Raw genomic sequence first — 23,270 nt, 5'->3', positions numbered from 1 at the left:
CATGTCACCCTGCTCTGGAAGAATGACGGGACAAATCTGCTACAAAGCATGTGCAGCTTAGAAAAAAATGTGTGGAATATTGAAATATATACTTACCTAATAGGTGTAAAGTCTTTCTTCATGGAAATTATTCAAGCAGGGACCACAGGCCCTTGAACTTTGCAAATCTTTGATTATGTAGTAATAATAATAATGATAACGTTTTAAAATACAAATGTTGAAAATGTTTACTCATTAAATATTGTCTATTCTCTTTTGTAGTTATTTTTATCAAAGCAAGTATCAAGTTAGAACTTACTATATGTTATAGGTGGTTGACCTCCTGTAGAAGCCAATCACCATCCCCTTAGTTTTGTTGATGTTGATGTGCCGATGGTTCCCTGTCAACCAACAGACAAAAGTCCATGGATATTATATAAAAAGTACAAAATGCTCGAAAAAATATTAAAAACTCCTGAAAAGTTTTACAAAACGTTTCTACCAAACTATTAAAGTGATTGTAAGACAACTAAATCTTTGTACATAATTAATAGTTAATGGTTTACAAGCATTTAGATGATTAAAAGCTTTAAATGTTCTCTTTAGATCACTAAAATACTGATATTGCTTTAGTGAAGAGATGCATCGATCCAATACATGGATCCGATGTCGACTCCGAATATTGACTAATTATCTGGATCGAATATCTGAGATTCATTCCAAAGCACTTTACAGTGAACTGTTATTTATTTCTTTTTGCTGCTTATCTGTTAATAAATAACATAAAGGACATTTATATCTTTGTTGATTTATCCTTTTTACCAACTTTTATATCAAGGCTAAAGCCTTCACTCACATGGAAAGATATATGGTTCATCCATTGACCAGTTGAATCGGATCAGATATGGGATATCAGTCGATATACTCAGACCAGGTATCATATAGTATCGGGGGAAAAAATGATCTCTATGTAATGCATCTCTGTTTTAGCAGCCACCGCTCACAGCTTTGTCATCAAATTCTAAATGCATAAATAAATAAACGTCTTGTTTTGACAATGTCCCCAAATAAATAGAATTATGGTGGAATAGTTTACATCAAGCCATAGTTTTTGTATATTAGTGTCACCTTGTCAAATTCCAAGCCTGTAAATTCATGGCAGCATTTTTTATTACTTAAAAAAATTTGTGAAAAAGAAAAAGCACATCAGGTTAGGAAGTGAGCTGTATCTCGAGAATTTCTATTCGGATCAACTTCCATTCAAAATATAGGAATTAAGTAACAAAAATCCTTCTTCTCCAAGTCCAACATGACTCTGTTAAAAACTCTTAGCTGAACTATTGAAAGTCAATTTACTAAGCTACTTTGTTCACAAGAAGAAGGAATGAAAAATGGTTGAAAACTATAATCAATAAACTGATACAACAATATCACGGTTCATCATGGATTTTATGTTTGGGAACCAAATTTGATCTTGAAGAGGTTAGAATGAATCAGATTAGGTTTAACTAATTTAGAGCAATTGAAATTTATTGAAACCAATTCACAATGCACATCCAAGAGGTAAATAAACATTATTTGGTAATATTTATTTAAACGCCTCAATTTAGTAATCAATTACCTTTAGATAAATCATTGTGATTGTTCCTGAGGGAATAGTTAAAGGTAAGGCCCACCAAGCTTCTTTAGGTTTGGCTTATGATACAATGAAACTACACATGAGGGCAAAATGTTTTGTATCACCCACTGACAGTTACAGGGATAGTTTTATTGCAGAGATGGCCTCACAAGGTCAAGGACGACAAAATATTTAGATGAGGGTACCATCATCTGAGAGTTTTTATTTTATTTTTTTCTGTTGAATCATAGTTAAAAAGCAATGTATGACTTTCATTTCATTTTCATAGAAATTAGATTTTTTTGTCAGATTCTAGTTATTTCTGTGACCACTGTGAGTTTTTATTTCATTAACTGATTGGTATCAATATTTTTGTCCACATGTGTAGCAGCTATTGTCGACTCTTCTTAAAGGTCTCTGGTCACATTTGGGCAGTCAAATGTATTACATTATCATATCAAGGAACATATAGAAGTTTAGTCAACATTAAATTAGTCTTAGAACTCTGAGTATAAAACACAATTTCTGCAAAAGTAAGCAAAAAATTATGCCTTTTTAAACAGAAGTCTCCAGATATGCAACTGTGTTTTGAATATTTTTTCATTAGTTTAGACCCATTTCTTTGTTTTGTTGCAGCTTTGCCTCCAATTTTTTTGTGTTGGTGCACAAAAATATTGGTACACCTTATTCACGTTTAGCACTGCAGCTTTTTTTAATCTATTGTTCATATAGACTATATAGAACAAAGGATTAACTAATAATTTGCCTATAATAACATTGTTTATTTACAGCACAATTCTACAAGAACTTAGTTTGTGACTTTTGGTGCTAAAAGTGTTTAACTGAGCACTTAAAAACTTTCTGGATAAATAAATATACAAGAGCTTAAGAAAAAATAATGTTTAAATTACAAGTCCATGTGTTTTATTAAGCAGTTACATACTGTACTCCTCAGGTGCCAAAGTCCTGTACTTTGTCTTTCTTTTTCATTGGCCTTACTCTCTCCAGCATCAAAGACTTCCAGACATTGTAAAATTATTTGTAATAAAGAGAGTTAATCAAACCACAAACAAGCTTTAATATTTTCTAATTTATTAGTTCATCTTGATGTGTTACCTCCTTAGACATCCTTGGACATCTGATAATTTCCTGGAGAATTTCAATAACATTTTCTCCCTGAAATTATGACGGATGACAAATCTGTTGCAATATATCTTTTAATAAATATGTAATAAAAAAATCTTAAAAAACTGTATACAAAAATAGGGTTCAACTCTTTTTATTTTTTAGAATTTTATGTCCAACTGCTGATCACACTGGTGCGACCAAAGAAATGGTTTTAATCTGCACCATTGAGAAACTGTTCTCATGAATGATCACACTGGTCCTACTCTAGATCCTTGTATTGCCAATCCAAATGTATGTTTTGAAGATTTTGATAATGATGACATGTAAATCGGCTCTAAAACATCAGTTTTATTTGCTACATGCAGAGTGGAACAGCGGGTAGAACTGCTGCTTTGCAGCAAGAATGTCTGATTTCTGGCACAGGGTCTTTCTGCAAGAAGTTTGCATGTTCTCCCTGTGCATGTGTGGGTTCCCTCTGGGTACTCCGGCTTCCTTCCACAGTCCAAAAACATGACTGTTAGGTTAATTGGCTCCGCTAAATTCTCCTTAGGTGTGAGTGTGTGTGAATTTTTATTTGTCCTGTTTGTCTCTGTGTTGCTCTGCGATAGACTGGCAACTTGTCCAGGGTGTACCCCGCCTCTTGCCCGTAGACAGCTGGAGAGAGGCACCAGCACCCCTCATGACCCCAGAAGGGATAAGCGTAACAGAAAAATGGATGGATGATTAGCCCTTTGGATCTTGTACTAATTATTTCTGTAATTTTTCACTGGTCTTGTTTCATCTAAATTGCTGGTTTACAATAAAGATCAACATTTGAAAAGTGTTGCTTTTCAAATGTTTACCTTTGCTTTGTCTGTTGAAATAACAAAAAGCACTTTATTAATGCTTTGTGTTCTCAAGAACTGCCCTCTGCAATACATCAAAATAAGAGTTTAGTATTCACAATTATATTTTACACTTCTTTCAACTAGAAAGTGTTCTATAGGTCACTAAAATGAGTAAAATGCGGTTTAAAGGTGGGCAAAGAGCTGTAGCTGCCCTCTTTGTCTGACTATCCTAAAGCTTTGTTAAAAGTTACTCACCCTAAAGATTAATTGTATCCCCAGTCACAACAATTGCTCCCAAGTATTTTGTTTCTAATTACTGGCAATGGATTGATAATTTCCCATAATTTAAGGTAAAGTTTATTTCAGCCACCTCAGGGTGGTATAAACATGGATGGTGTATTCATGTTCATGAGGCAGGATATCTGCAGCAGATTTAGGTCTGAACTTTGACTAAGCTAGTCCAGAACCTTCATTTTTTTGGTGTCAGCCTGGTGCGCTTTAAATAACCTCATTGGTTATCAGTTTTTTTCTTTCTTTCTTTTTCTTGCAACGGTAAATTCTGCCCAGCCTCTTTCTTATTGTTGAATGCAAATCTTAACTGAGGCAAGTGAGGTCTGCAGTGCTTAAGATTTTGTTCCTTTTGGTTCTTTTAAAACCTCTTGGATGAGTGACTCATGTGGTCTTGGTGCTGTGTTGTTTAGAGCTGCAAATAACGATTTTTTGTAAATTGATTCATCTGTCAATAATGTTTTTTGATTAATCAATTAATAATCGGATACCCAAAGGTTGCTGTGGAGTAAAAAAAGCACTGAGAGTAAGAAAGAAAAATATTTAATTCTCTCTGCATAGGAGAATGACACAGAACAGCCAAAGACAGTTCCCTGTGTGATTCTGACTAGGTCCTGCCCCACCTCAGCATTATAAAGACTCCTTACACACGAACATTCAGTCTTTCCAAGAGAAACACTTCATGAAAATACATAAATATACGATCGGATACCCAAAGGTTGCTTAAAGAAGATTTTTTAGGACATTAAACCAGGTGAAACAAAAAAAGTTCCACTTGAGGAGTTCTGGATAAAGCATAAATGCAAAATTCTGCTCCAAGTGTGTTACTCTGTCAGCTAGAGGCATATTTTAGAGTCTCTACAATCCAGTTAACGATTTAACGTTTACTTAATTAGTTGACCATTATTATTTTAATAATTGAATTATCACAATTAATCTGATTAATAGTTTCATCCCTTGTGTTGTTGGGATTGCTACTTTATTTGTGTATGGTGGAGCTGTTTGTAGCCTTTTCCATTCAGGTAGACTTGATGGACCCATCCATTCTTGCTTTTTTTGCTTAAATCAGGATATGATTTGTTGCCTTTTAAGATCTTTTCATTTATTTCATGCCATCAGACTATTTTTGTGATTCCCTACAGTAAACATGCCGATAAACAGTAGACCTGTGTATGTATGAGATCAAACTCCACTTTATTTAAAAAATACAGTAGCACATCACTGATCATTCTTAGTTTGAAAGTAGTGGGAGAAGTACAATCTCTTTAAAAATGACATTTCACATAGAAGTGACTTTTGTTTTGTTTTTAATATATTAATTATGCTTAATAATGAAAGGGGGCAAACTTTTTTTAGCACAATAGTAGGAATATTTGGTGTTTGTTCATCGTTACCTTATAATCATCCTTTTTTGAGCTATGAATGTGTTTTTTTTTTACTTAAAATAATACTTTTTATTCTATCATAATAAAAACTTATATGCTATGAGTTATATTGGTTTTTACAAAACAATAAACCTGTAAAAAGTCAAAACAGTTGCATATATACTCCTCAGATTTTATATGCAACTGTACACAGGAGAATATAAATAAGAGAATTTAGAAGACCTTTGTTTAGCCATTTCTTAGCCACTGCTGACTGATTGGTTTCAGACATTGACTATGGAAACAAACCCGTATATTTTAGAATTAATTTCAAAATTATTTTATTTGCATCACTGACTGGTTTTTCCCCACCGTACCTCTCTGAGCTTCAACATCCTTATATACCTACTCTCTCTCAGGTCAGCAGGTCAGCTGCTCCTGAGAGAGCTTAAAACTAGCCGGAAGCTCAGAGGGGACCGCGCTTTCGCCATTTTAGCTCCAAAGCACGACCTGCCTCAGCACATCAGACAGGCCTCCTCTCTGACTGATTTTATTCTGTCATAATCAACCTTTTCGCTTTGGCTTTTGACACCTAGCAAGACACTGGTCTTTATTTTATCCCCTTTATTCCTTTTATCTTTTACCCCAATTAATTCTTTTGATTTTGTTACTTTTACCCATAAAAAAAACAACAAAAAACATAAAAGCTGTTTTGTTTTTATCTGTATAGCACTTTGTTCAGCTGTGGTTGTTTAATAAGTGCTTAACAAATAAAATTGCATTGGATTGTGAGGGGCGTCTTTTTCAAACTCAAAGTGCCAGCTGAGAAAAAAACCCGGCTCCATTTGTGGGACAGTGGTCGTGTCGCACCTCTCATAAACACCAGCCACCTCCAGTGTTGCACTGCAACGTGCCAGTTGAGAGCTGCAGCATGTCTCGGTGAAGCTTTTCAGGGGCCTGGCATGCTCACTGAGATGCACCTTGAGTCATGCTCCTTCTCACACCTCCAAACAAAACAAATTTGTGTCAGAGAGAGCTGGCTCACGGAAATAAATCTCACCTGACTGCATGATAGTGCTCCAGAGAGAGAGAGAGAGAGAGAGAGCTGATGTAGTTTTACAACATTTATTTGAAACCAAAGCCTCAGGCTGTTGGTGAAAAGAGAGGAATGCTAAATAAATATAGCTTTTAATGAAACCCCATTTTTATTATTGTTGGTTCACTTAATATACTTAATATGTATGCATACTAATTGGCTTAATAGAACATATTCACTTAAGACTATTAGAGTATTGGTTATTAAAAAAAGCACTGACCTAGACTCAGAAACAGTTGATCTCCCTTTATTATCTCTACTGTATAGAGTAGAGATAATTTTGGTAGAACTATTTTCAACAAAGGTACAAAGGGGTGCCTCTAAATAGGGTTCATTAGAAGAGAATATCATAGACCTCAAAATACAGATCCAAATTATTGCACGTCAACCGTAAACATGAAGGAATCACCCTGCGGGGCTCAGTGGCTTGATCCAAATACTTAAAATCAGAGCTCCTAGCTTCTGTTCTTACCTATAATCCCTTAACCTTTCATGTGTTCAGCTGTAAGAACTCTATCCAGGGTTGGAAAGGAGACCCAGATTATTGTACTGAAACTTGACAGCCCCTTACAGATGTCATTACATGAGAGAGAAACGCATGAATAGTTCTGGTCAAATTACTCCATTATAAAATCCAAAACATATAAAGGTGAAGATATTAGTGTGTGTCACACACAGTACAAACTGTTTAATAGTTAAACTCTATGATGTGGACAGTGCTTATAGGGTCGTCATGCAATGGATTGTGGGCAAACATATAGCTGCTAGAGGAGGCCAAGAGCATCAGGAGATCCCTTTTCTATGTCAACACTACTGTATAAATTTAGTGTAAAAATACATCCCTTACATTCAAGCATTAGGCTACTCCACTCTGCATTTGTTTGTGAATCCCTCCATTATCTGCATTTGCAAAAAAAGCTCAGCTATACTTTACGTAATCATTTACAAAATGTTATATATTAACATTCAGGACACAATTGAGCATTTCCTGCTGATAAGCTACAGTATTGCTGAGCTTTTAAGATGACACTGGTCTAAAGACTCAAAAGACTGACGTGGTATTTATTATTTTCATTTAACTTTTCAGGATTCTCTTTTTATGGGATTTTCACACTGAAACATTTTTTTTTTTCAATTTCACCAATCCATCCAATCATAGTAAACAAAGTGAAGATATAAACAAGATATAAAGGGATTTTCTCTTTCAACCTATAGGGTATGACCATGTTATTTTTTTAACTAACTGATTTAAATCCCATCTAAAGGGTACAAATCCATGTAGCTGATAACACCTTTTCATTATCGGCTGAACAAATGACAAAAATAATGAAGAAACTATTTAGTAAAAAGAAAGTCGATGGAATTTTATGGTGAACTTAACAGAGATCCAGAAGTCTGTGGCACAACTTGACTGACTCCCAAGGTGCATAGAAAGGGACAGAGATGTGGTGAGCAGAAGACAGCAGTGTAATATTAACTTGTCTGCATTTTACTGTGCAGCTCTGGGAGTGAACTATTTTAAGATGTGAAGTTATTTCCTCTCTAAATCTGAAGTGGCTCAGCCCAGAGCGACCTATTTCAGCCTATTTCACCATCATTTGAATGCTGTTTGGTCAGCATTTATGTATAAATTTGTGATTGGTTAGTCAACATGTCTTTTGCAGCATAGGCCTGTGATCATTGCAGAGAGTGGGCAAGAATCATTTTTTTTTCTTTGCTTAATTAAAGGAGAATTTGTTTTAAAACCACCATAGGGCACTCTGGGTTCATTTGAGAAAAGCATTTCCTTGTGTTTTACATCAGAGTTAGAATAGTTAATGCCTGCATCGTCTACGTCTGTTACATATATCTGTGCAAGAATGATTAAAGCAGTTAGGGAAAATAAAAAAGAGCTGCTGATGCATCATTTGCCACAATATAAAGGAATAAAGTGAATAATACAGCTCTGTAAGGGTTTGGGGTGGTAATATCTGCTGCTGGCAGTTTGGTGAAGGGGTCGGTGTAATTCTGTCTGTTTAATACTTGGGCACAGCTTGCCAGTCGGCTTCCTGATCCAACCTTACCAGACGTCTAATAACAGCCTTGGTGATTTCAGGGGGATTTCCAGTCCATGAATGGTTTGCATCTGTGACTTGTCATTAAACTCCTAATAGGGGCTGTTTTCCTCATTCACAGCTGCTCTATGATGTTGAAAAAAGAAAAAAGAAAAAACTTATGAAGGCTCCAGTTTAGGGTTTTGATTTCTACCCAAATGTAAAATGGGTAAACTTAAGATTAAAAATACTGCATGCTGCACTATTTGGGTAGCAGTTCACAGGCAGACCAACTGAGGTCCGATATATTATGTTGAAACAGTTCTGGGTATTTGTAGGAAAAATTATCCTTTTGGTTCTTTAGTTTATTCATTTCCAAATTAGCCTTTAGGACAAGGGCGTAGGTTTGATCTCAAGTTTGATAGGGACACTATTGGTCTTAAGTTGAATTGGTCTGATGTCAGTTATGCTTGATGTGAGCAACAGGACGCATTTTGTTTAAAGAGAAAACTGTATTTTTTGCTAAATTTATACAAATCTTATAAGCACTGCACACACAAGATGCTGTTTATCAATGTTTGAAGCATGAGTGGCTCGGAATAATATGGGACAACTTAACACTTTGAGAAGGGTTACATTTGAACTTACCAGTGACTAAGACGGAAGGTAAATATGTGCCTTTTTAACCAAATATAGTCTAAATATGTCTGTTGTTTGTGTATTTATTTATTTATTTTGTGTATTTATTTATCTTAGGAACTGACACAGCATTTAAAATATTAACTTCAATATACAGGTTGTGAGAAGAAGCAACTGCTGCAACAACGCTGTATTATAAATTATAAACATGTTATTTACGTAGAATTATTGGTAGGGACAAGTAGGTCGGGCCAAAATTTTGGTGGGGACATGTCTCTTTGATCCCTATGCAAACCTACGCCCATGCTTTAGGATGAGTCCACCTCGTATTAGAAAGGCTATTGCATATTCAAAAAACGTTGCAATAGGGATGTTCTTCTCTTCTGCAAAGTAAAGCAAAGATTAATTTGTGCAATAAACAAAACATATTGTTAGAAATAAACTTGTTAATTCATTTAAACACCTTTGAAACAGTTCAGTAGTTAAAAAATGTTTGCCCCTTGCAGATTTTCACTCTTTTGATACTTTTTATAGCTGCATCTTTCAGACCATTAAACAAATCTAACAAATGTTGATATTTGACAAAGACAACATGTATAAGTAGGATTTTTTTTTTATCATTATGGCAAAATCTATTATCATCATAAAGAACATAGTGGACACATTGCTTTTAAGCAGTCAGTTATGGTTCCGTATTTCACTGACAAATATGGTTTGATAAATTTTTCGAGTTGCGTAAACTCAGCAAGGCATGGCAGCCAACAGAGGACAGCTCCTCTTTTATACATGTGGACAAAATTGTTGGTAGCTCTTGTTCGATGAAAGGAAAACCCACAATGGTCACAGAAATAACTTAAACCAGGCAAAAGAATACAAGTCAGACATTGCTTACAACCATGCTTAAACAGAATGATTAAATAATAAATCAATTATTGAAATAGGCCTGTACAAAAAAAAATATAAAAAATGCTTAGAAAAGCCAGACTTGGATTCCCAAGTCTGACTCGACTCAGGCTCAAGATGTTAAGCTGTGATTACTGGGTTTCACCTCTCTTGCTCATGATGGCTCTATTGCATCCAAGGTGCAACTAATCAGTGCTGCTGTGCACTTAAGCAGACTTTGCAGTCGATCTTTGAGTCAACTGAGAAACTAATGGTGAAAAGTGAACATAATTTGAGTATAGATAGTTCAAAATCATTTAATTTCTTTACTCTGAAACCAGGAAATGGCTGCATGGTGCTGCAGTGGGAAGCACTGCTGCCTTGCAACAAGAAGCTTCTTGGTTCAAGTCCCAGTCAACTCTTTCTACATGGAGTTTGCATGTTCTCCCTGTGCATGCTTGGGTTCTCTCCGAGTACTCCAGCTTCCTCCCACAGTCCAAAAACATGACTGTTTGGTTAATTGACTTCTCTAAATTGTCCATAGGAGTGAGTGTGTGTTTGCATGGTTGTGTGTCTTTTTGTTGGGTGGAGACCGGCCCCACGGCAACTCTAACTGAATAAATGGGAGAAGATGGATTAAACCAGCAAACTGAAAAAAAAAATAAAAAATGTTGGTTTGGGGCTCTAAGCCGCAGCTTATGCCACTTTTGCCTTCGGCTGGACTATTGCACTACTTCCAAAACTGCTTGGCATATTCCAGTAGGTTTTGGAAGTTTTTCATGGGTGTAACCCGCATACTTGGCTCTGCAGTTACACCCACTACTGCTTTTTACTGACAAATGTGCAACAATTATGCTATTAAAAAGTTACATGCAATAGAATAAAACAAAATAAATTGTCCTTTATTGCTCTGAAGTGAGGAATTTAAGTTGTATCAGTACCAGACACAAGCAAGGAAAGAGTTTACAACAGAAAAAAAATACAGTAGTTTTCCAAAATGGCAGACGGATTAAATGACAACTGAGTGTAGTGATTTTGAAAGGTCACAAAATGTACATCGTGTATAAAAAAAGCAATAGATTATCTTTGAAAAGGCAAATAACTGCATATATAATGACCTAAGTTTATAAATACCTAGACTACAATAAAAACACATGGTTTTATACTCAGCAGTTTATTTATATGCTTGTTTTCAACAGGACTCTCTGAACCCGGCTGACTGGATGAACCATTATTCATAGTAATGTAAATAAATGTAAAGCATAAAGATTCTGTAGACACTTTCTCAACATTTTTTTTTTGTCTCCGGCTTAAAAATGGCTCTGTGACTACTCCTACAGTGCTTAGAGAATGAAATCTATTTATAAAACTTTAACAAGAGCACTGATGTCAGGCTAAAGTAATAATTCATACTAGTAGATCTAACTACTGCAGCACCACCTGTCCCAACCATCAGGAAAACAATTCAGTATTATTGCATCAGAAACCGAGGTGGGTAGTAAGTAGTTATATTTACTCAGTTACATTTACTTGAGAAACTTACTTGAGTAGTTTTAAAGCGTTGCACTTTTTACTTTTGCATAAGTAAAAATATAATAAACTTTCACTACTCTTATTTGAGTAAAATGTCTGGCTGCTCCCCCCATTGTGTTTTAAATAAATCTGCACCATTAAGAGAAATACTTTCTTCCTTTTTGTAATCATGGCTTATTGGTTAAATGCTTTTTATACTGCAATTTAACCTGTTCTTACATACTATAAGTATTGATTTTCCAAATTTCATAAATAAAAATGTACTTTGAAGAGTGTTTGTTCCACCTAATTTGTTTGTGTGTGTAATCACTGTATGTTATGTTTACTTTTATGCTTTGAACACCAGAAATTGTATATCAATTGATAATTTGTTAAATTTTACATAATTTTGTAAAGTATTAATTCAATTGTTATGGTCTTGGTTAGTAAGGAGATCATTTGCCTAGTATTTGAGGAGCCTTTTAACCAAACACTTTTTTACTGTAACTTGAGTAATGTAAGCTTTGGATACTCTGCCCACCTCTGATCAGAAACTAATAGACTGAAGAAAAGTTTGTTTCCCAAAGTTGAAAAGGTGATCACCTCCCTGCTGGCAATAACTAAACATCCCTTCTAAAAAATCCACTACACCTCCAGCCCATTTCAGCACAAACTGCACTTTCTTTAAATACTGCATGTTACAGTTCATCAACATTTGTTCTTGTGTTACATTTTCAGTTTTCTCTGATGTAATTAAAGTGTTATTAATGTATTTCTGTGTATTGCATGTGTATGTAAAGGTGGTTTCTCCCAGAAAACTGTTACGATTGCATCAAAATGACGATATAAACTCTTGATTCAGCTATGGGAGCATAAGGATCAGATCAGCACAGGTTTAGGGTCTTGGGGCAGGGTGGGTCAGAGAGACAGAGAGAGGGGTGTAAGTACAAACCCTAAGCTTTGTTGTTGCTGTGATGTCACAGCAATAGTTACACTCTTAGCTTCTTGCTAATGCAGTTAAGTCTCCAAGCATGAATGTTTACTCCATTGTTGACTTCAGATCTTAGTCTCCAACAGAAATTGATCGCGCTGCTTCCTCCTCACTCTTGTTTGTTCCATCAGCACTTTTGAAAACAGTCGTCATATTCATGCAGCATCAGCTACGGTCACCTAACCTGACAACAGCCAGATGCATGTCTCGCTCCGCCCAGCTCCACTCACATACATCTGGGAACCCGCTCATTGAAAGTGATTTCCCCAACCGAATTTATGGTCTGTCCAATCAGGACGCAGGGTGGGTGTGTCCTGGAGTGGAGAAGCGACCATGAGATTCCAACAACAATGGCGGCTCGCATTGAGGAAGCAAGCGTTAGCATTGAAGCTGCTATTTCTTCTGTGTTGTCCAATCTGTCTGATATTGTTTCATCAAAAGAACATCAGAGAACGGCTTTGAAGGCTTTTGTTGGTGGAAACGATGTTTTCGCCCTTCTCCCGACCGGATTTGGCAAGAGCTTGATCTACCAAATGGCTCCTCCTCTCACAGCATCACGGGTTAGCTTCAGTGTGAGTGGTTAAAATAGCACGTCAATAAAGATGACAGACAAGTGGCTTATCCAATCATATGCAAGGAGTTTTGATAAGGCCCAGCCTTCAGTAAAGGCAATTCCTATGACGGGTTCCCAGATGTATGTGAGCGGAGCTAGGCGGAGCGAGACATGCATCTGGCTGTTGTCAGGTTAACGGTCACCACGGCAGCCTTAACGACCCGCCCCCTGCCTTCGCTTTTTGTTTGGATTGGTTGAATTGTGTGTTTGACAGATCAGAGATAGGAATGATAAAAGTTGGCCACTCTGGAGTGAACACTTTCTTACAGTGTATAAAACGTTAAGCATTTTCTCTCAGTGAGGAAAAGGGATGGCAACAGAAGAGCTACCTGAGACTGTTGTAAGTCAACTAAAAGACACATTTTTTTCAGGTTTTTTTTTGTCTAGATGTTCTTGTTTGACCTTGAAAGCCCAAGACAGATTATGCTGGTATCAGTGAGCATCTCCTTAGCTTTAACGTTTCCATTTTCTGGTATTTTAGAGTCATCATCTAGATATATCAGTACATATATCAGATATATCAGTGATGTTACAAGTCTCACTAAAACTCATGTTTCCGCTCTATTAAATGTTTAAACTATTATTGATTTTTTTTTTCTTTCGAATATGAAATAGAATAAACAGTGGCTTCCTGTATGCTGCATGCATCAGTTGTTTTGATGTATTTCTTCACTTGTGGCTGATTTTTTTCCTAAAAGTTTGGGATGGTCGTTTTGCTAATTTACTAATCTGAAAAAGAGGAAATAACAGTAAATTAGATAAGTAAATCCTGAGAGTAGTGCTCTCTGGTGTGACCTGTGCTGCTGCCATCACACCTTTGTTTAAAGATGTTTGAGCCCTGCCTGTTTTTCAGTATTGTCCTGTTTCTCTGACTGTGACTGGCTGGATGTGCTCTCTTAATCCTCTGACATGGGAGCTGGCTCGGAGCTCGTCTGCCTGGCTGTGTGTTTACTGGATGGGGCCGCTTGTGGAGTTTGTCTACAGTTGCCTTTTGTATCTCCATTTCTTTCTGTATGTCTGCTTCAGTCTCCTTGAACCCCAGTCTGCCTCGGCAGATGGCCGCTCACACCGAGCCTGGTTCTGCTGGAGGTTTCTTCCTGTTAAAAGAGAGTTTTTCCTCTCCACTGTCGCTACAAGCATGCTTAGTGTGAGGTATTGCCTTGGAGTGAATGAATCGATACAATCAACTGGTTTTCCTCAGATAGAGAACTTTGAATCAATTTTACTGTATGATCTGGTTGAATTGTAAAGTGCCTTGAGATGACATGTGTTGTGAATTTGGCGCTATATAAATAAACTGAATTGAATTGAACCTGGTCATTTCAAAATGATGAGAAGGTAAAAACAATTAAAGGGAATTGTTTACAGGAATTTGTTAGATCCAGTGTAAATGATTTATTTTCTAATATTTAGCAAAAATATTGAAGCACAGAGAAATGAATCATTCTGAAAATTTTCAGCCAGACTCGTTGGTCAGAAAAGGAAAAAATCCAATATTTTTTCATCTGTAAATGCACCCTAATAAAATCTTACCCTGGGGCTTTCTAGCGTTGACTCTTCAAAGTCTATCAGGGCCACTGTGAACTAGAGGTGGGTATTGCCAAAGAAGTCACGATTCGATTCGAATCACGATTCACAGGCCACGATGCGATTCTATCACGATGCATCACGATACTTGAATTATTGCGATGCATTGCAATATTTTCTCCTCCATGTTTTGTTTTTGAATGACTCGGCACAGTATCCCACGGCCGGAAATGCTTGTGACACAAGGCAGCGTGCGTCAACACATTTGCAGCGACATCTACTGGACTGGAAGTGGTATTGCACTTGTTTTTGGCTGATGTTCGCCAACCATTCATGCAATTTTATTTATTCATTTTTTAAAATTAATAATCGATTCTTGGCATCAAGAATCGATGCAGTAGATCACGAAAATTAGAATCACGATGCATCATCATCACGATTATTTTGCACACCCCTACTGTGAACACACCAAAGGGTGAGAGGGAGACTTTTGTGTTATATATCATTAGATAGTATGATTAGTCTGTTAACTATGCTGACTTCAATGTCATGTGTTGCGCTACACATGGAATACAAGCCTAATATTAAAAACAGTTAGTTTGCTGAAACACATCCAGGTAACCTCCTGAAGCCAGAATTTTTCAGCTGCTTTTTCACCAATTCGACATAATGTCCCCAAATCAGATACAAATTGATGTTATGCATCTTGACAGCTACTTTCTGTTCCCCGAGTGGTATGAAACAGCAAAGGTATGGTGAAAATGGTGAAGGAGGAATTTTAATTTTCAGGCTCTGACCAGTCCAAACATTGGCCATAAAAATTAGGGCTGAAAATCTGTAGGTTGTGTCTAATGCTTAATTATTTGATGAAGTTCTTTAACTCTGACTGTTTTTGTTTGTCTCCATTCAGGATCACAGGACCTCCAGAGTAAAGAGACTGTTTCCTGTGCAGTCATGTGACTGACCTGGCTCTTTCATTTTAAGGTGGGATCTCCCCTTCGCATGCTGACTAGCCCTGGATGCCCCATTCTCGCCATGAGAGGTCTCACCACCCTGCCCTCATACTGGCGCTGCCACTGTGCCGCATGAGCGCCCCCTTCCCCTCCGGCAGTTACTGCACGGAATGGCCTCTCTGGACCTGCCATACCGCTGTCCTCGCTGCGGGGAGCACAAGCGCTTCCGAAGCCTTTCATCCTTACGAGCCCACTTGGAATACAACCACACATATGAAACCCTTTATGTCCTCTCCAAATCCAACAGTGTATGTGACGCTGCTGCTCTGCTGCCCCTAGTGGCTGAGGGAGCTCTCCTCACACCTGCCAACAACAACGACCCTTTCGAACCGCTTCGGCCTTCAGCTCTAAAGGAGCGGCACTTTCCCTGCAGGGAGCTTCCCTGCGCAGACGACCTCAGCCTGACGCCTGCTAACTCCAACTCTGCAGCCAGGTACATTCCAAATGTGGAGTTCCCCCTGGGGGAGATCTTTATGAAGAAAGCAATGACATCCACAGACCCGGGTACCCATGGAAACCCCAGCACAGCTGTGGCTGTGGCTGCAAATGTGGCAGCTAGTGCCGTAGAGGCAGCTTATGAGGAGGGCCTGGCCAGGCTAAAGGCGCGGGCGTTTGAGCGGCTGGAACTGGACGAGAGGCTCGAGAAGCTATCAGAGGAGGTAAGTGGGATTGCCACTGCTATCAGAATAAACTTTATCAGCGGGAGATGTATTAAAAGCCTCACTCTGGTGGCCTTGCACTTGATCAGAGTGCAAGTCTGATTTCTGGAGGGGGTAATTGCATAGTGCAGAAGCAATCAAGGAAAATACTTATCCCCTTCCTCCTTAGACTGGACATTAAACCATCAATGACACTTGTCTTGACACGCTTCTGCTTTTAAAGAACCTTGAGCTCAGCAGCAGAGAGAACTAATGAGCTCATTAGAGCCACAGTTATACAGGTGGCAAACTTAGACCAGCTTATGTTACCTGTAAGAGGCATAGACTCGCTAAACCTTTAATCAAAAAGGTGGTTTCATAAATAAATTAAATATGTAAGAAGAATTTAGTTAGCACGCAGCATCAGCTAATGCAGCTAGAAACCACCAATCAGATTTGAAATCTGGGTGTAATGTTAGACGCAAGATTTAAACCTTTAGAGGTACATAAAATTAATATATTACCTAAAGAACATCTCAAGGATGAAAGGATTAATATCTTGGCAGGATCTTGGAAAAACTATTTCATGTTTTCATCTTTTATAAAACTGCTACAGTGTCAAAAAAGTTGATAAGACAGCTGCAGCTAACCCAGAATGCTGCTGCCCACGTCCTCACCAAAACTAAAAAAAGTGGAGCACATCAGCCAGTTTTAGTCCCAGTCACTAAGTGAATATACTTAAAAATAAGTATGTTATTCTATAAATCACTGAATGGCTTAGCTCAAAAACACATTACAGACTTGCTGTCAGTGTATCTACTGGGCATACACTGTATGATTATTAAAATCATTGTACTAAGCTACAGGGCAAACTGTATGATGTAATAGCAGGGTTTAAAAGTTCACAACTGACGATGCATGTTCTTACTGCCCGACACTCTGATTCGATCGAACTGCTCTCACTGTATATCTAAAAACCACATGTCGACCTCGGCGCCGAGAGATGGCACTGGTTGCCTCTTAACCCACTGTACACTAGACGACGCGGGACGCATGATGAAGCTGAAACTCAGCCCGATCCAAAAAAAATCTTGCACGACTGTACAAAAACTAGTACAGTGTATGCCCGCCTTAAAGTCTTCTTGCTCTAATTTACTTTACGTACCTAGAACCAAAACCAAACATGGAGAAGCAGCTTTTAGTTCTTATGCTCCTAATCTAAGCATAAGAATCTAATCTGAAATAAACTCACAGAAAACTGTAAAAGAGCTGAAACCCTACCTTGCTTTAAATCGAGATTTACTATTAGTATAGCAGGACAGTCTGCAGTTGAGGATTTTATTTTTTCGACTTCCTGTTGTGTTTATCTTTAGTGCACAACCTTGAAAGACTCTGGCTTAAAGCTTTTTGTAATATGTAAACAGCCACAAAGTTAGAATGTATGTGCTAGATCAAGAAACAGTGAAAGAAAAGAGTTGGTGAGATGATTTGCAAATACAAATCTTAAAAGTCTGATTTTGAGTTAGATCCTGTGTGGAATCGTATAGAAGTGTATAGACTTCTATACTTTATAGAAGTATTTTTACACCTTTACAGATCCCCAATGTTGAACACCTCTGATCTAAACGGTTTAATATTAGCTCTATGTTTAGAGTTTCTGACCTACTGGTGGCTGAACTTCTGCCATGGTCTCAAGTGTTCTGTTCTCACTGGCAGCAACCCAGTCTGCTTAACTGGGAGTACGTCGCTAGGGCTGCAGGCTTAGCAGAGAGGGCCAGACTTCCCTTTACCACATACCTCCTTCAGCTCCTCTGAGGGAAGCCCAAGGCTCTCCATGACCAACCAGGAGTTGTACTCTCTCCAGTGTGCTCTGGGCTGCCCCCAGGGCCTCCTTCCAACTGGGCATGCCTTAAACTGATGGAGGCATTTAGGTGATGTGTTTTGCAGCCTTTAAATGATTTCTTTCAGACATGTCATCTATTTAGCTTCAGTAATCTCTATTGATCCTGACCAGCTTTCTTTTTTTGTTTCTGCAGAAACACATCCCCAAAACATAATACAGTTTTGATCATAACAGACAAGAGGTTCTTTGTTCAAATCTTTGCTGTGTTCCCTACCAGGCTGGTGGAAACAGGGCTTCTTATGGTTTGCTTTCAATGTTCCCTTTTTTCCCACTCACACATTAAGAGTGGTAGATTTCTGGATTGTTTGACCAATGGTTGTCCTGAAGCCTGTTTCACAAAGCAGGTTTAACAAACTCAGACTCAAATCCTCAACTCTGAACCGATCTAGGATAAGGTTGAAACTGAGTTTTTGGTTTCATAAAAGTTGCTGTGAGTTAGTTGAATGAGTAGTTTCACTCAGAGTAAAGCAGGTACGTAACAAGTATGAAAACCTATCATTAGCGGAACACCGATTGAACTAGTCATCATGATGACAACAGAAAGTTACTATTTTACACCACTGGAGCTACAGATTATAAATCAGAAATGATAAAGAAAATTTGAGAAAGTGTTTAAAAGAAAGAGCAACAGCACCACAGCTGCAAAGGAGAGGGATCTGGAGGTGGAGAAGATTGCTTAATATGATTAAGGTTAATATGAAGTGTTCTATGGCAGGCTGTTTTAATATATATAGGCACTCCCCTCTGTTACATTTGTAGATCACTAAAATATAATTCTTAGTGGTCAAAATCATATTCCTAGTCAAAACTGTAATAAGAGATTTTTTAATTACACTTTGTCAGCTGATACTGAATTTCAGAAAGTGAAAAAAACAAAATTGTAAAACTTAAATTGTATATACTGTACCTAGAAATGTTTTCACATTTTAAGTGGTCATTTGACTTTTATCAGCTTGACTGAAAATATATTTATGACATCTAAAATACATTTATCTCTGTTCAAATACAAATTATTTTCATTATCAATAGGAATATGGAAATATGAAATAAAATTTTAAATATTAAGAATGTTCATTTTGGGTATGAAGATTTGTTTGAAATGTTCATTTCAGCAAGGAACAAAATCATTTCAGATATCAAAAGCACCTATTCAGACAAAATAATAAATATCGAAGATGCCATTGGGTGTTTTAATCCCAATAGCATTAAGGGAGAAAACTACTTTACTGCTTGAATGATAGTGGATCAATGCATCTATTTAGATGCAATCACCTCTCAGCAGTTGAAGATGAAGTATAACAACGTTGTTCTAACAGGCAGGACCTGTGCATCATTTTATGGGATTCCTCTTCATTTCGATCCTGTCTTCCATTACACCAGAGCCTCTTTCCCACTGAAATTAGCAGGTTAACGCTTGTTTTTCAAACACGCTTCGACCTGCTAAGAATCGGCATTTGGCTGCCTTCCCATTGGCAAAACGAAGTTGGGTCTAACCCCTAACTGGCAAGCTGTGTGGCTTCTGTCCCTCTGCCGCTGGGTGTCTAGTAACACCATCACCCAGGGTTGGCATTGATGCTGTCACCTATGTGACAGAAATCAGGAAAGTAAACAATAGAGAGCAACATGTAAGTGTGCTTTATTGTTTCGCTCTTTTATCTGTCCGATTCACTCTTACCACTGCTGCGCCATGTATAATTAATATAAAAACAGACTTTTTTGGCGGGTTAGATCAGACGCAATTGTTGTGTTGTGTTGACATCTGTACAGTATGTTGCGTTCAATGGTATGGCATAAATTAGCAGGTAAACCCAGGTCACAGCATGCTGATCAGAGCTGAGGCGATTTAAACATGGGTCGTTTGTCAAGTTGTTTGACCCGGGTAGACGCACGTTAGTGAGCTTTTCCCACTGCCACTAAAAGTCAGTTGTTCCCAGACTTAAACAGGTTTTTAGGCCAGTTAGAAAGGTTCTCTTAAATACGTGCTAAAGAAGTGTGTGTAATAGTCCAAATGTGAGGACTGATATAAGGTCTGATGGATTGTGACCTGAAACGGCTCATAAAGATAATTTTCTGAATATGAAGGTCCATCTATACGTGGTCTGAGAACCCTCTCCCTATAGATATTTAATTCACTGCAAACTAATGCCGCTCATTCTTTAATAAGATCCTCATCAAAAGGACCAGCTATGGTTGTGTTTTTTAACACTTAAAGTCTCTAACGTACCTGGTGAAGGATTTTCTTTTTATTATTCGCACCAAACTACGACAGAAATGACTGACTAATTCATCAAATAAAACATGTTTGGCTTTAAGGAGAGTGAAGATAGAGGACACTCTGAGTATATTGAGAAAAACCTGCTCCCAACAGTTTAAGCTCTGGGGAGAATGTTACTACGGTAACAAAAACAAAGGTTGCGTGAACTCTCTTCTCGAAACAGAAAATTTAGATTTTGCCTGATTTCAGGTTTAAAAAACATTCAGTTTTCAATAAAGCTGCTTATTGAAACGGGCCACTGGTAACAGATTCATCCACCAGCTGCTCCTTTTCCAGAGTTACCAGAAGCTTTTTTGCCAAGTCAGCTCATGAATCCCCTCCTTGCTCAGCTTCTTTCAGTTTAGGTGACATATCAAGTTTTGCTAGATTTGCAATTATACCATCAATTTCTTGTATACTATATCTCTTGTAACTGTATGATGTAATAGCAGGGTTTAAAAGTTCACAACTGACGATGCATGTTCTTACTGCCCGACACTCTGATGCGATCTAACTGCTCACACTGTATATCCAAAAACCACATGTTGACCTCGGCGACGAGAGATGGCACTGATTGGACACGTCAGTGTAGAAAAAGAACTGGACTCATTACTTCTTTGCACATGCGCAGTTCCTAGGGTTCTGGTAAATTGGCTCGTAGATTCTCTTAGCTCTGCTTCAACAGCAGGATTTGCCCATGAAACTGGCCGCTGGTAACAAATTCATCCACCAGCTGCTCCTTTTCCAGAGTTACCAGAAGCTTTTTTGCCAAGTCGTCTCATGAATCCCCTCCTTGCTCAGCTTCTTTCAGTTTACAGTAGGTGACATATCTGAGTGCTCTATGACATGTTTCAAGCTTGGGGTATTGTATTTTGAATCCGTCCTAAATGAGGTATTTTATGCACATCATATTATTTGGAAACAGATATTTGACTATTTAAGTCAAAGTAATGTCAGTAAAAATGTGTAATAGATTCAATATTTGTGAGACATTTATATACTTTTTGTGAACTTGTGGTAATTACTTTGCATTAGTTTGTTTGCATGTTGTAGAGGTCCATTCAGTATAGAGATGACATTATATATCTCAAATCGTTGGTCTTCTGGTTCTGTAGGTGGAGCAGAAAATAGCGGCCCGTGTAGGCCGTCTTCAAGCAGAGCTGGAGAGGAAGAGCTCTGAGCTGGAGCGGGCCAAGCAGGAGAGCGAGCGGCTGAGCCAGGAGAAACAGGACCTGGAGGACAAGGCCTCCGAGCTGTCTCGGCAGGTGGATGTCTCTGTGGAAATGCTGGCCAACCTCAAACAGGACCTGGTAAACAAAGAGGCGGAGCTAAACCACAAACAGCAGTAAGAGAACTTTTGGCTTCCTAAGATTTATTATACGGCTACAACAAAGTGAGTTTGCTTGGTGCAGTTTTAAGCATAATTCTCAAAATTTTATATGAATTACACCGAATAGAAAAAAAAGTTTTAATAACAGGTGGACAAAGTGGCCCCTTGTGGCAAATGATCATTAACATTAATGCGAGTTTCAAGTTGTGTGGGCGAGCCTCTGATTAACAAATGCAGCTGCTACCTGCTCATTTCAAATGAAGACTAACGCTGACTCCCGCTGCCCAAATTAGTGCACAGACACAAACAAGTGGAACTGCTAATAACCAGGAGCTTGTAATTTACCAACAACACACGTTTCCTCTTGTTACAACACAGCCTATGGAAACACTGTGACTGTATTTATTATTACAACTTTCTTAAAGGCAGCTTATGTGACTCTAGATAATCCTGCAGTGCTTAACTCACAGCTTCCTTCTTCATGGCCACTTAAAACCAATCCACCTTCCACAAACCAATTAAGGTGTTTTTTCCTCATTTTAATATGCATTTTTATATTTGTAAAACAAACACTGCTTGGTTTAGGGTTAATATAGATCCCAGTTACAATTATACACGAATATTTATAAAGGTTTTATGATCTGATCAGAAAATGATAAATTGTCAAACAGAAAAAAAAAGGACTTCAGATAAACAACAAAAAAATTATTACACGTTATCCTGAGGTTCACTGGGGATCAGAAGGGTCAATGAGAAATTTTAGATAATATAAAAAACATATCCAGTTCTACAAGGGACATTAGAGACAGGCAAATAAATAATATTTCACAACTATCTGCAGTCATTGTGACCATAAAACAAGGCAATGACAAGACAATATAGAGATTCTGTGCACTTGTAAATAGATTGGGGATATTATTTGGGACATGTAGCGGCACACGACAGTCACTTAAAATTAAACCAAATCAAGAAACACAATGACTGAGCTTAAATATTGTGACATGTCTATAAAAAAAAGTGTTGCATCTATCGGTCATATCCTAGTGTTCTACAAGATCAGGTGCTGATTGGATGGATTGGTTAAAGCAGCCGGGCAGGTAGCAGTTAGCTCATCACACACATCCTGCCAGTGTCTTCGTAAAGCTGCCAAGCTGCTCCATGAAAGTAGTGCTCTGTAAATAGACTTGGACATAAATCCTGAATCAGGAAGCAAGTTGAACATGATTTGGAGCTCTCTGGCACAAAAAGTGAGAGCTGAAAGGTTTTCAGAGCTGTTATTAAAATTAGTCCCAGACGGTTTCCAGACACAGGTATTATTTTTAGTTTGAAGCTGTAAGCTGTGTAAAAATGTTTTCACTGCAGGACCCAATAGGCTCACACATATGACCTAGTTTTTTGATATGTGACTTGAAAAATATTAGGATGAACCACTAATAACAGTGATTCAAATAAAAATACAATAGGCAGTTTCCACGGCTTTAATAGCCTAACCAGACATCCATTAAAAACAGGGAGACACAGTTTACCCACCCTGGTAAAGGGCTACACTTGGGTGAAAATAAACAACAACAAAAAGCCCAGGGCTGCTGCACTACTCCTGGGAGATTGTCTTTAATAAAACTAAATTTTTTATGC

General features: G+C 37.8%; 1 protein-coding gene across 2 annotated transcripts in view; it reads left to right on the top strand.

The window, feature by feature from the left end:
- Nucleotides 1-23,270, top strand: part of fbxo41 (F-box protein 41) — a 63,769-nt gene that overhangs the window by 5,412 nt on the left and 35,087 nt on the right. For both annotated transcript variants that reach the window (XM_015384868.1, XM_015384869.1), the window contains exons 2-3: nt 15,408-16,169; nt 21,421-21,650. In XM_015384868.1, coding sequence (XP_015240354.1) covers nt 15,621-16,169; nt 21,421-21,650 — 779 coding nt within the window. In that variant the 5' untranslated portion in view covers nt 15,408-15,620. The remainder of the gene's footprint in view (nt 1-15,407; nt 16,170-21,420; nt 21,651-23,270) is intronic.

The sequence above is a fragment of the Cyprinodon variegatus genome, unplaced genomic scaffold, assembly GCF_000732505.1.
Source record: "Cyprinodon variegatus isolate N-32 unplaced genomic scaffold, C_variegatus-1.0 Scaffold326, whole genome shotgun sequence".
Classification (NCBI taxonomy): Eukaryota; Metazoa; Chordata; class Actinopteri; order Cyprinodontiformes; family Cyprinodontidae; genus Cyprinodon; species Cyprinodon variegatus.
Note: the sequence above shows the minus strand (reverse complement) of the source record. Positions and strands in the feature narration are given on the sequence as shown.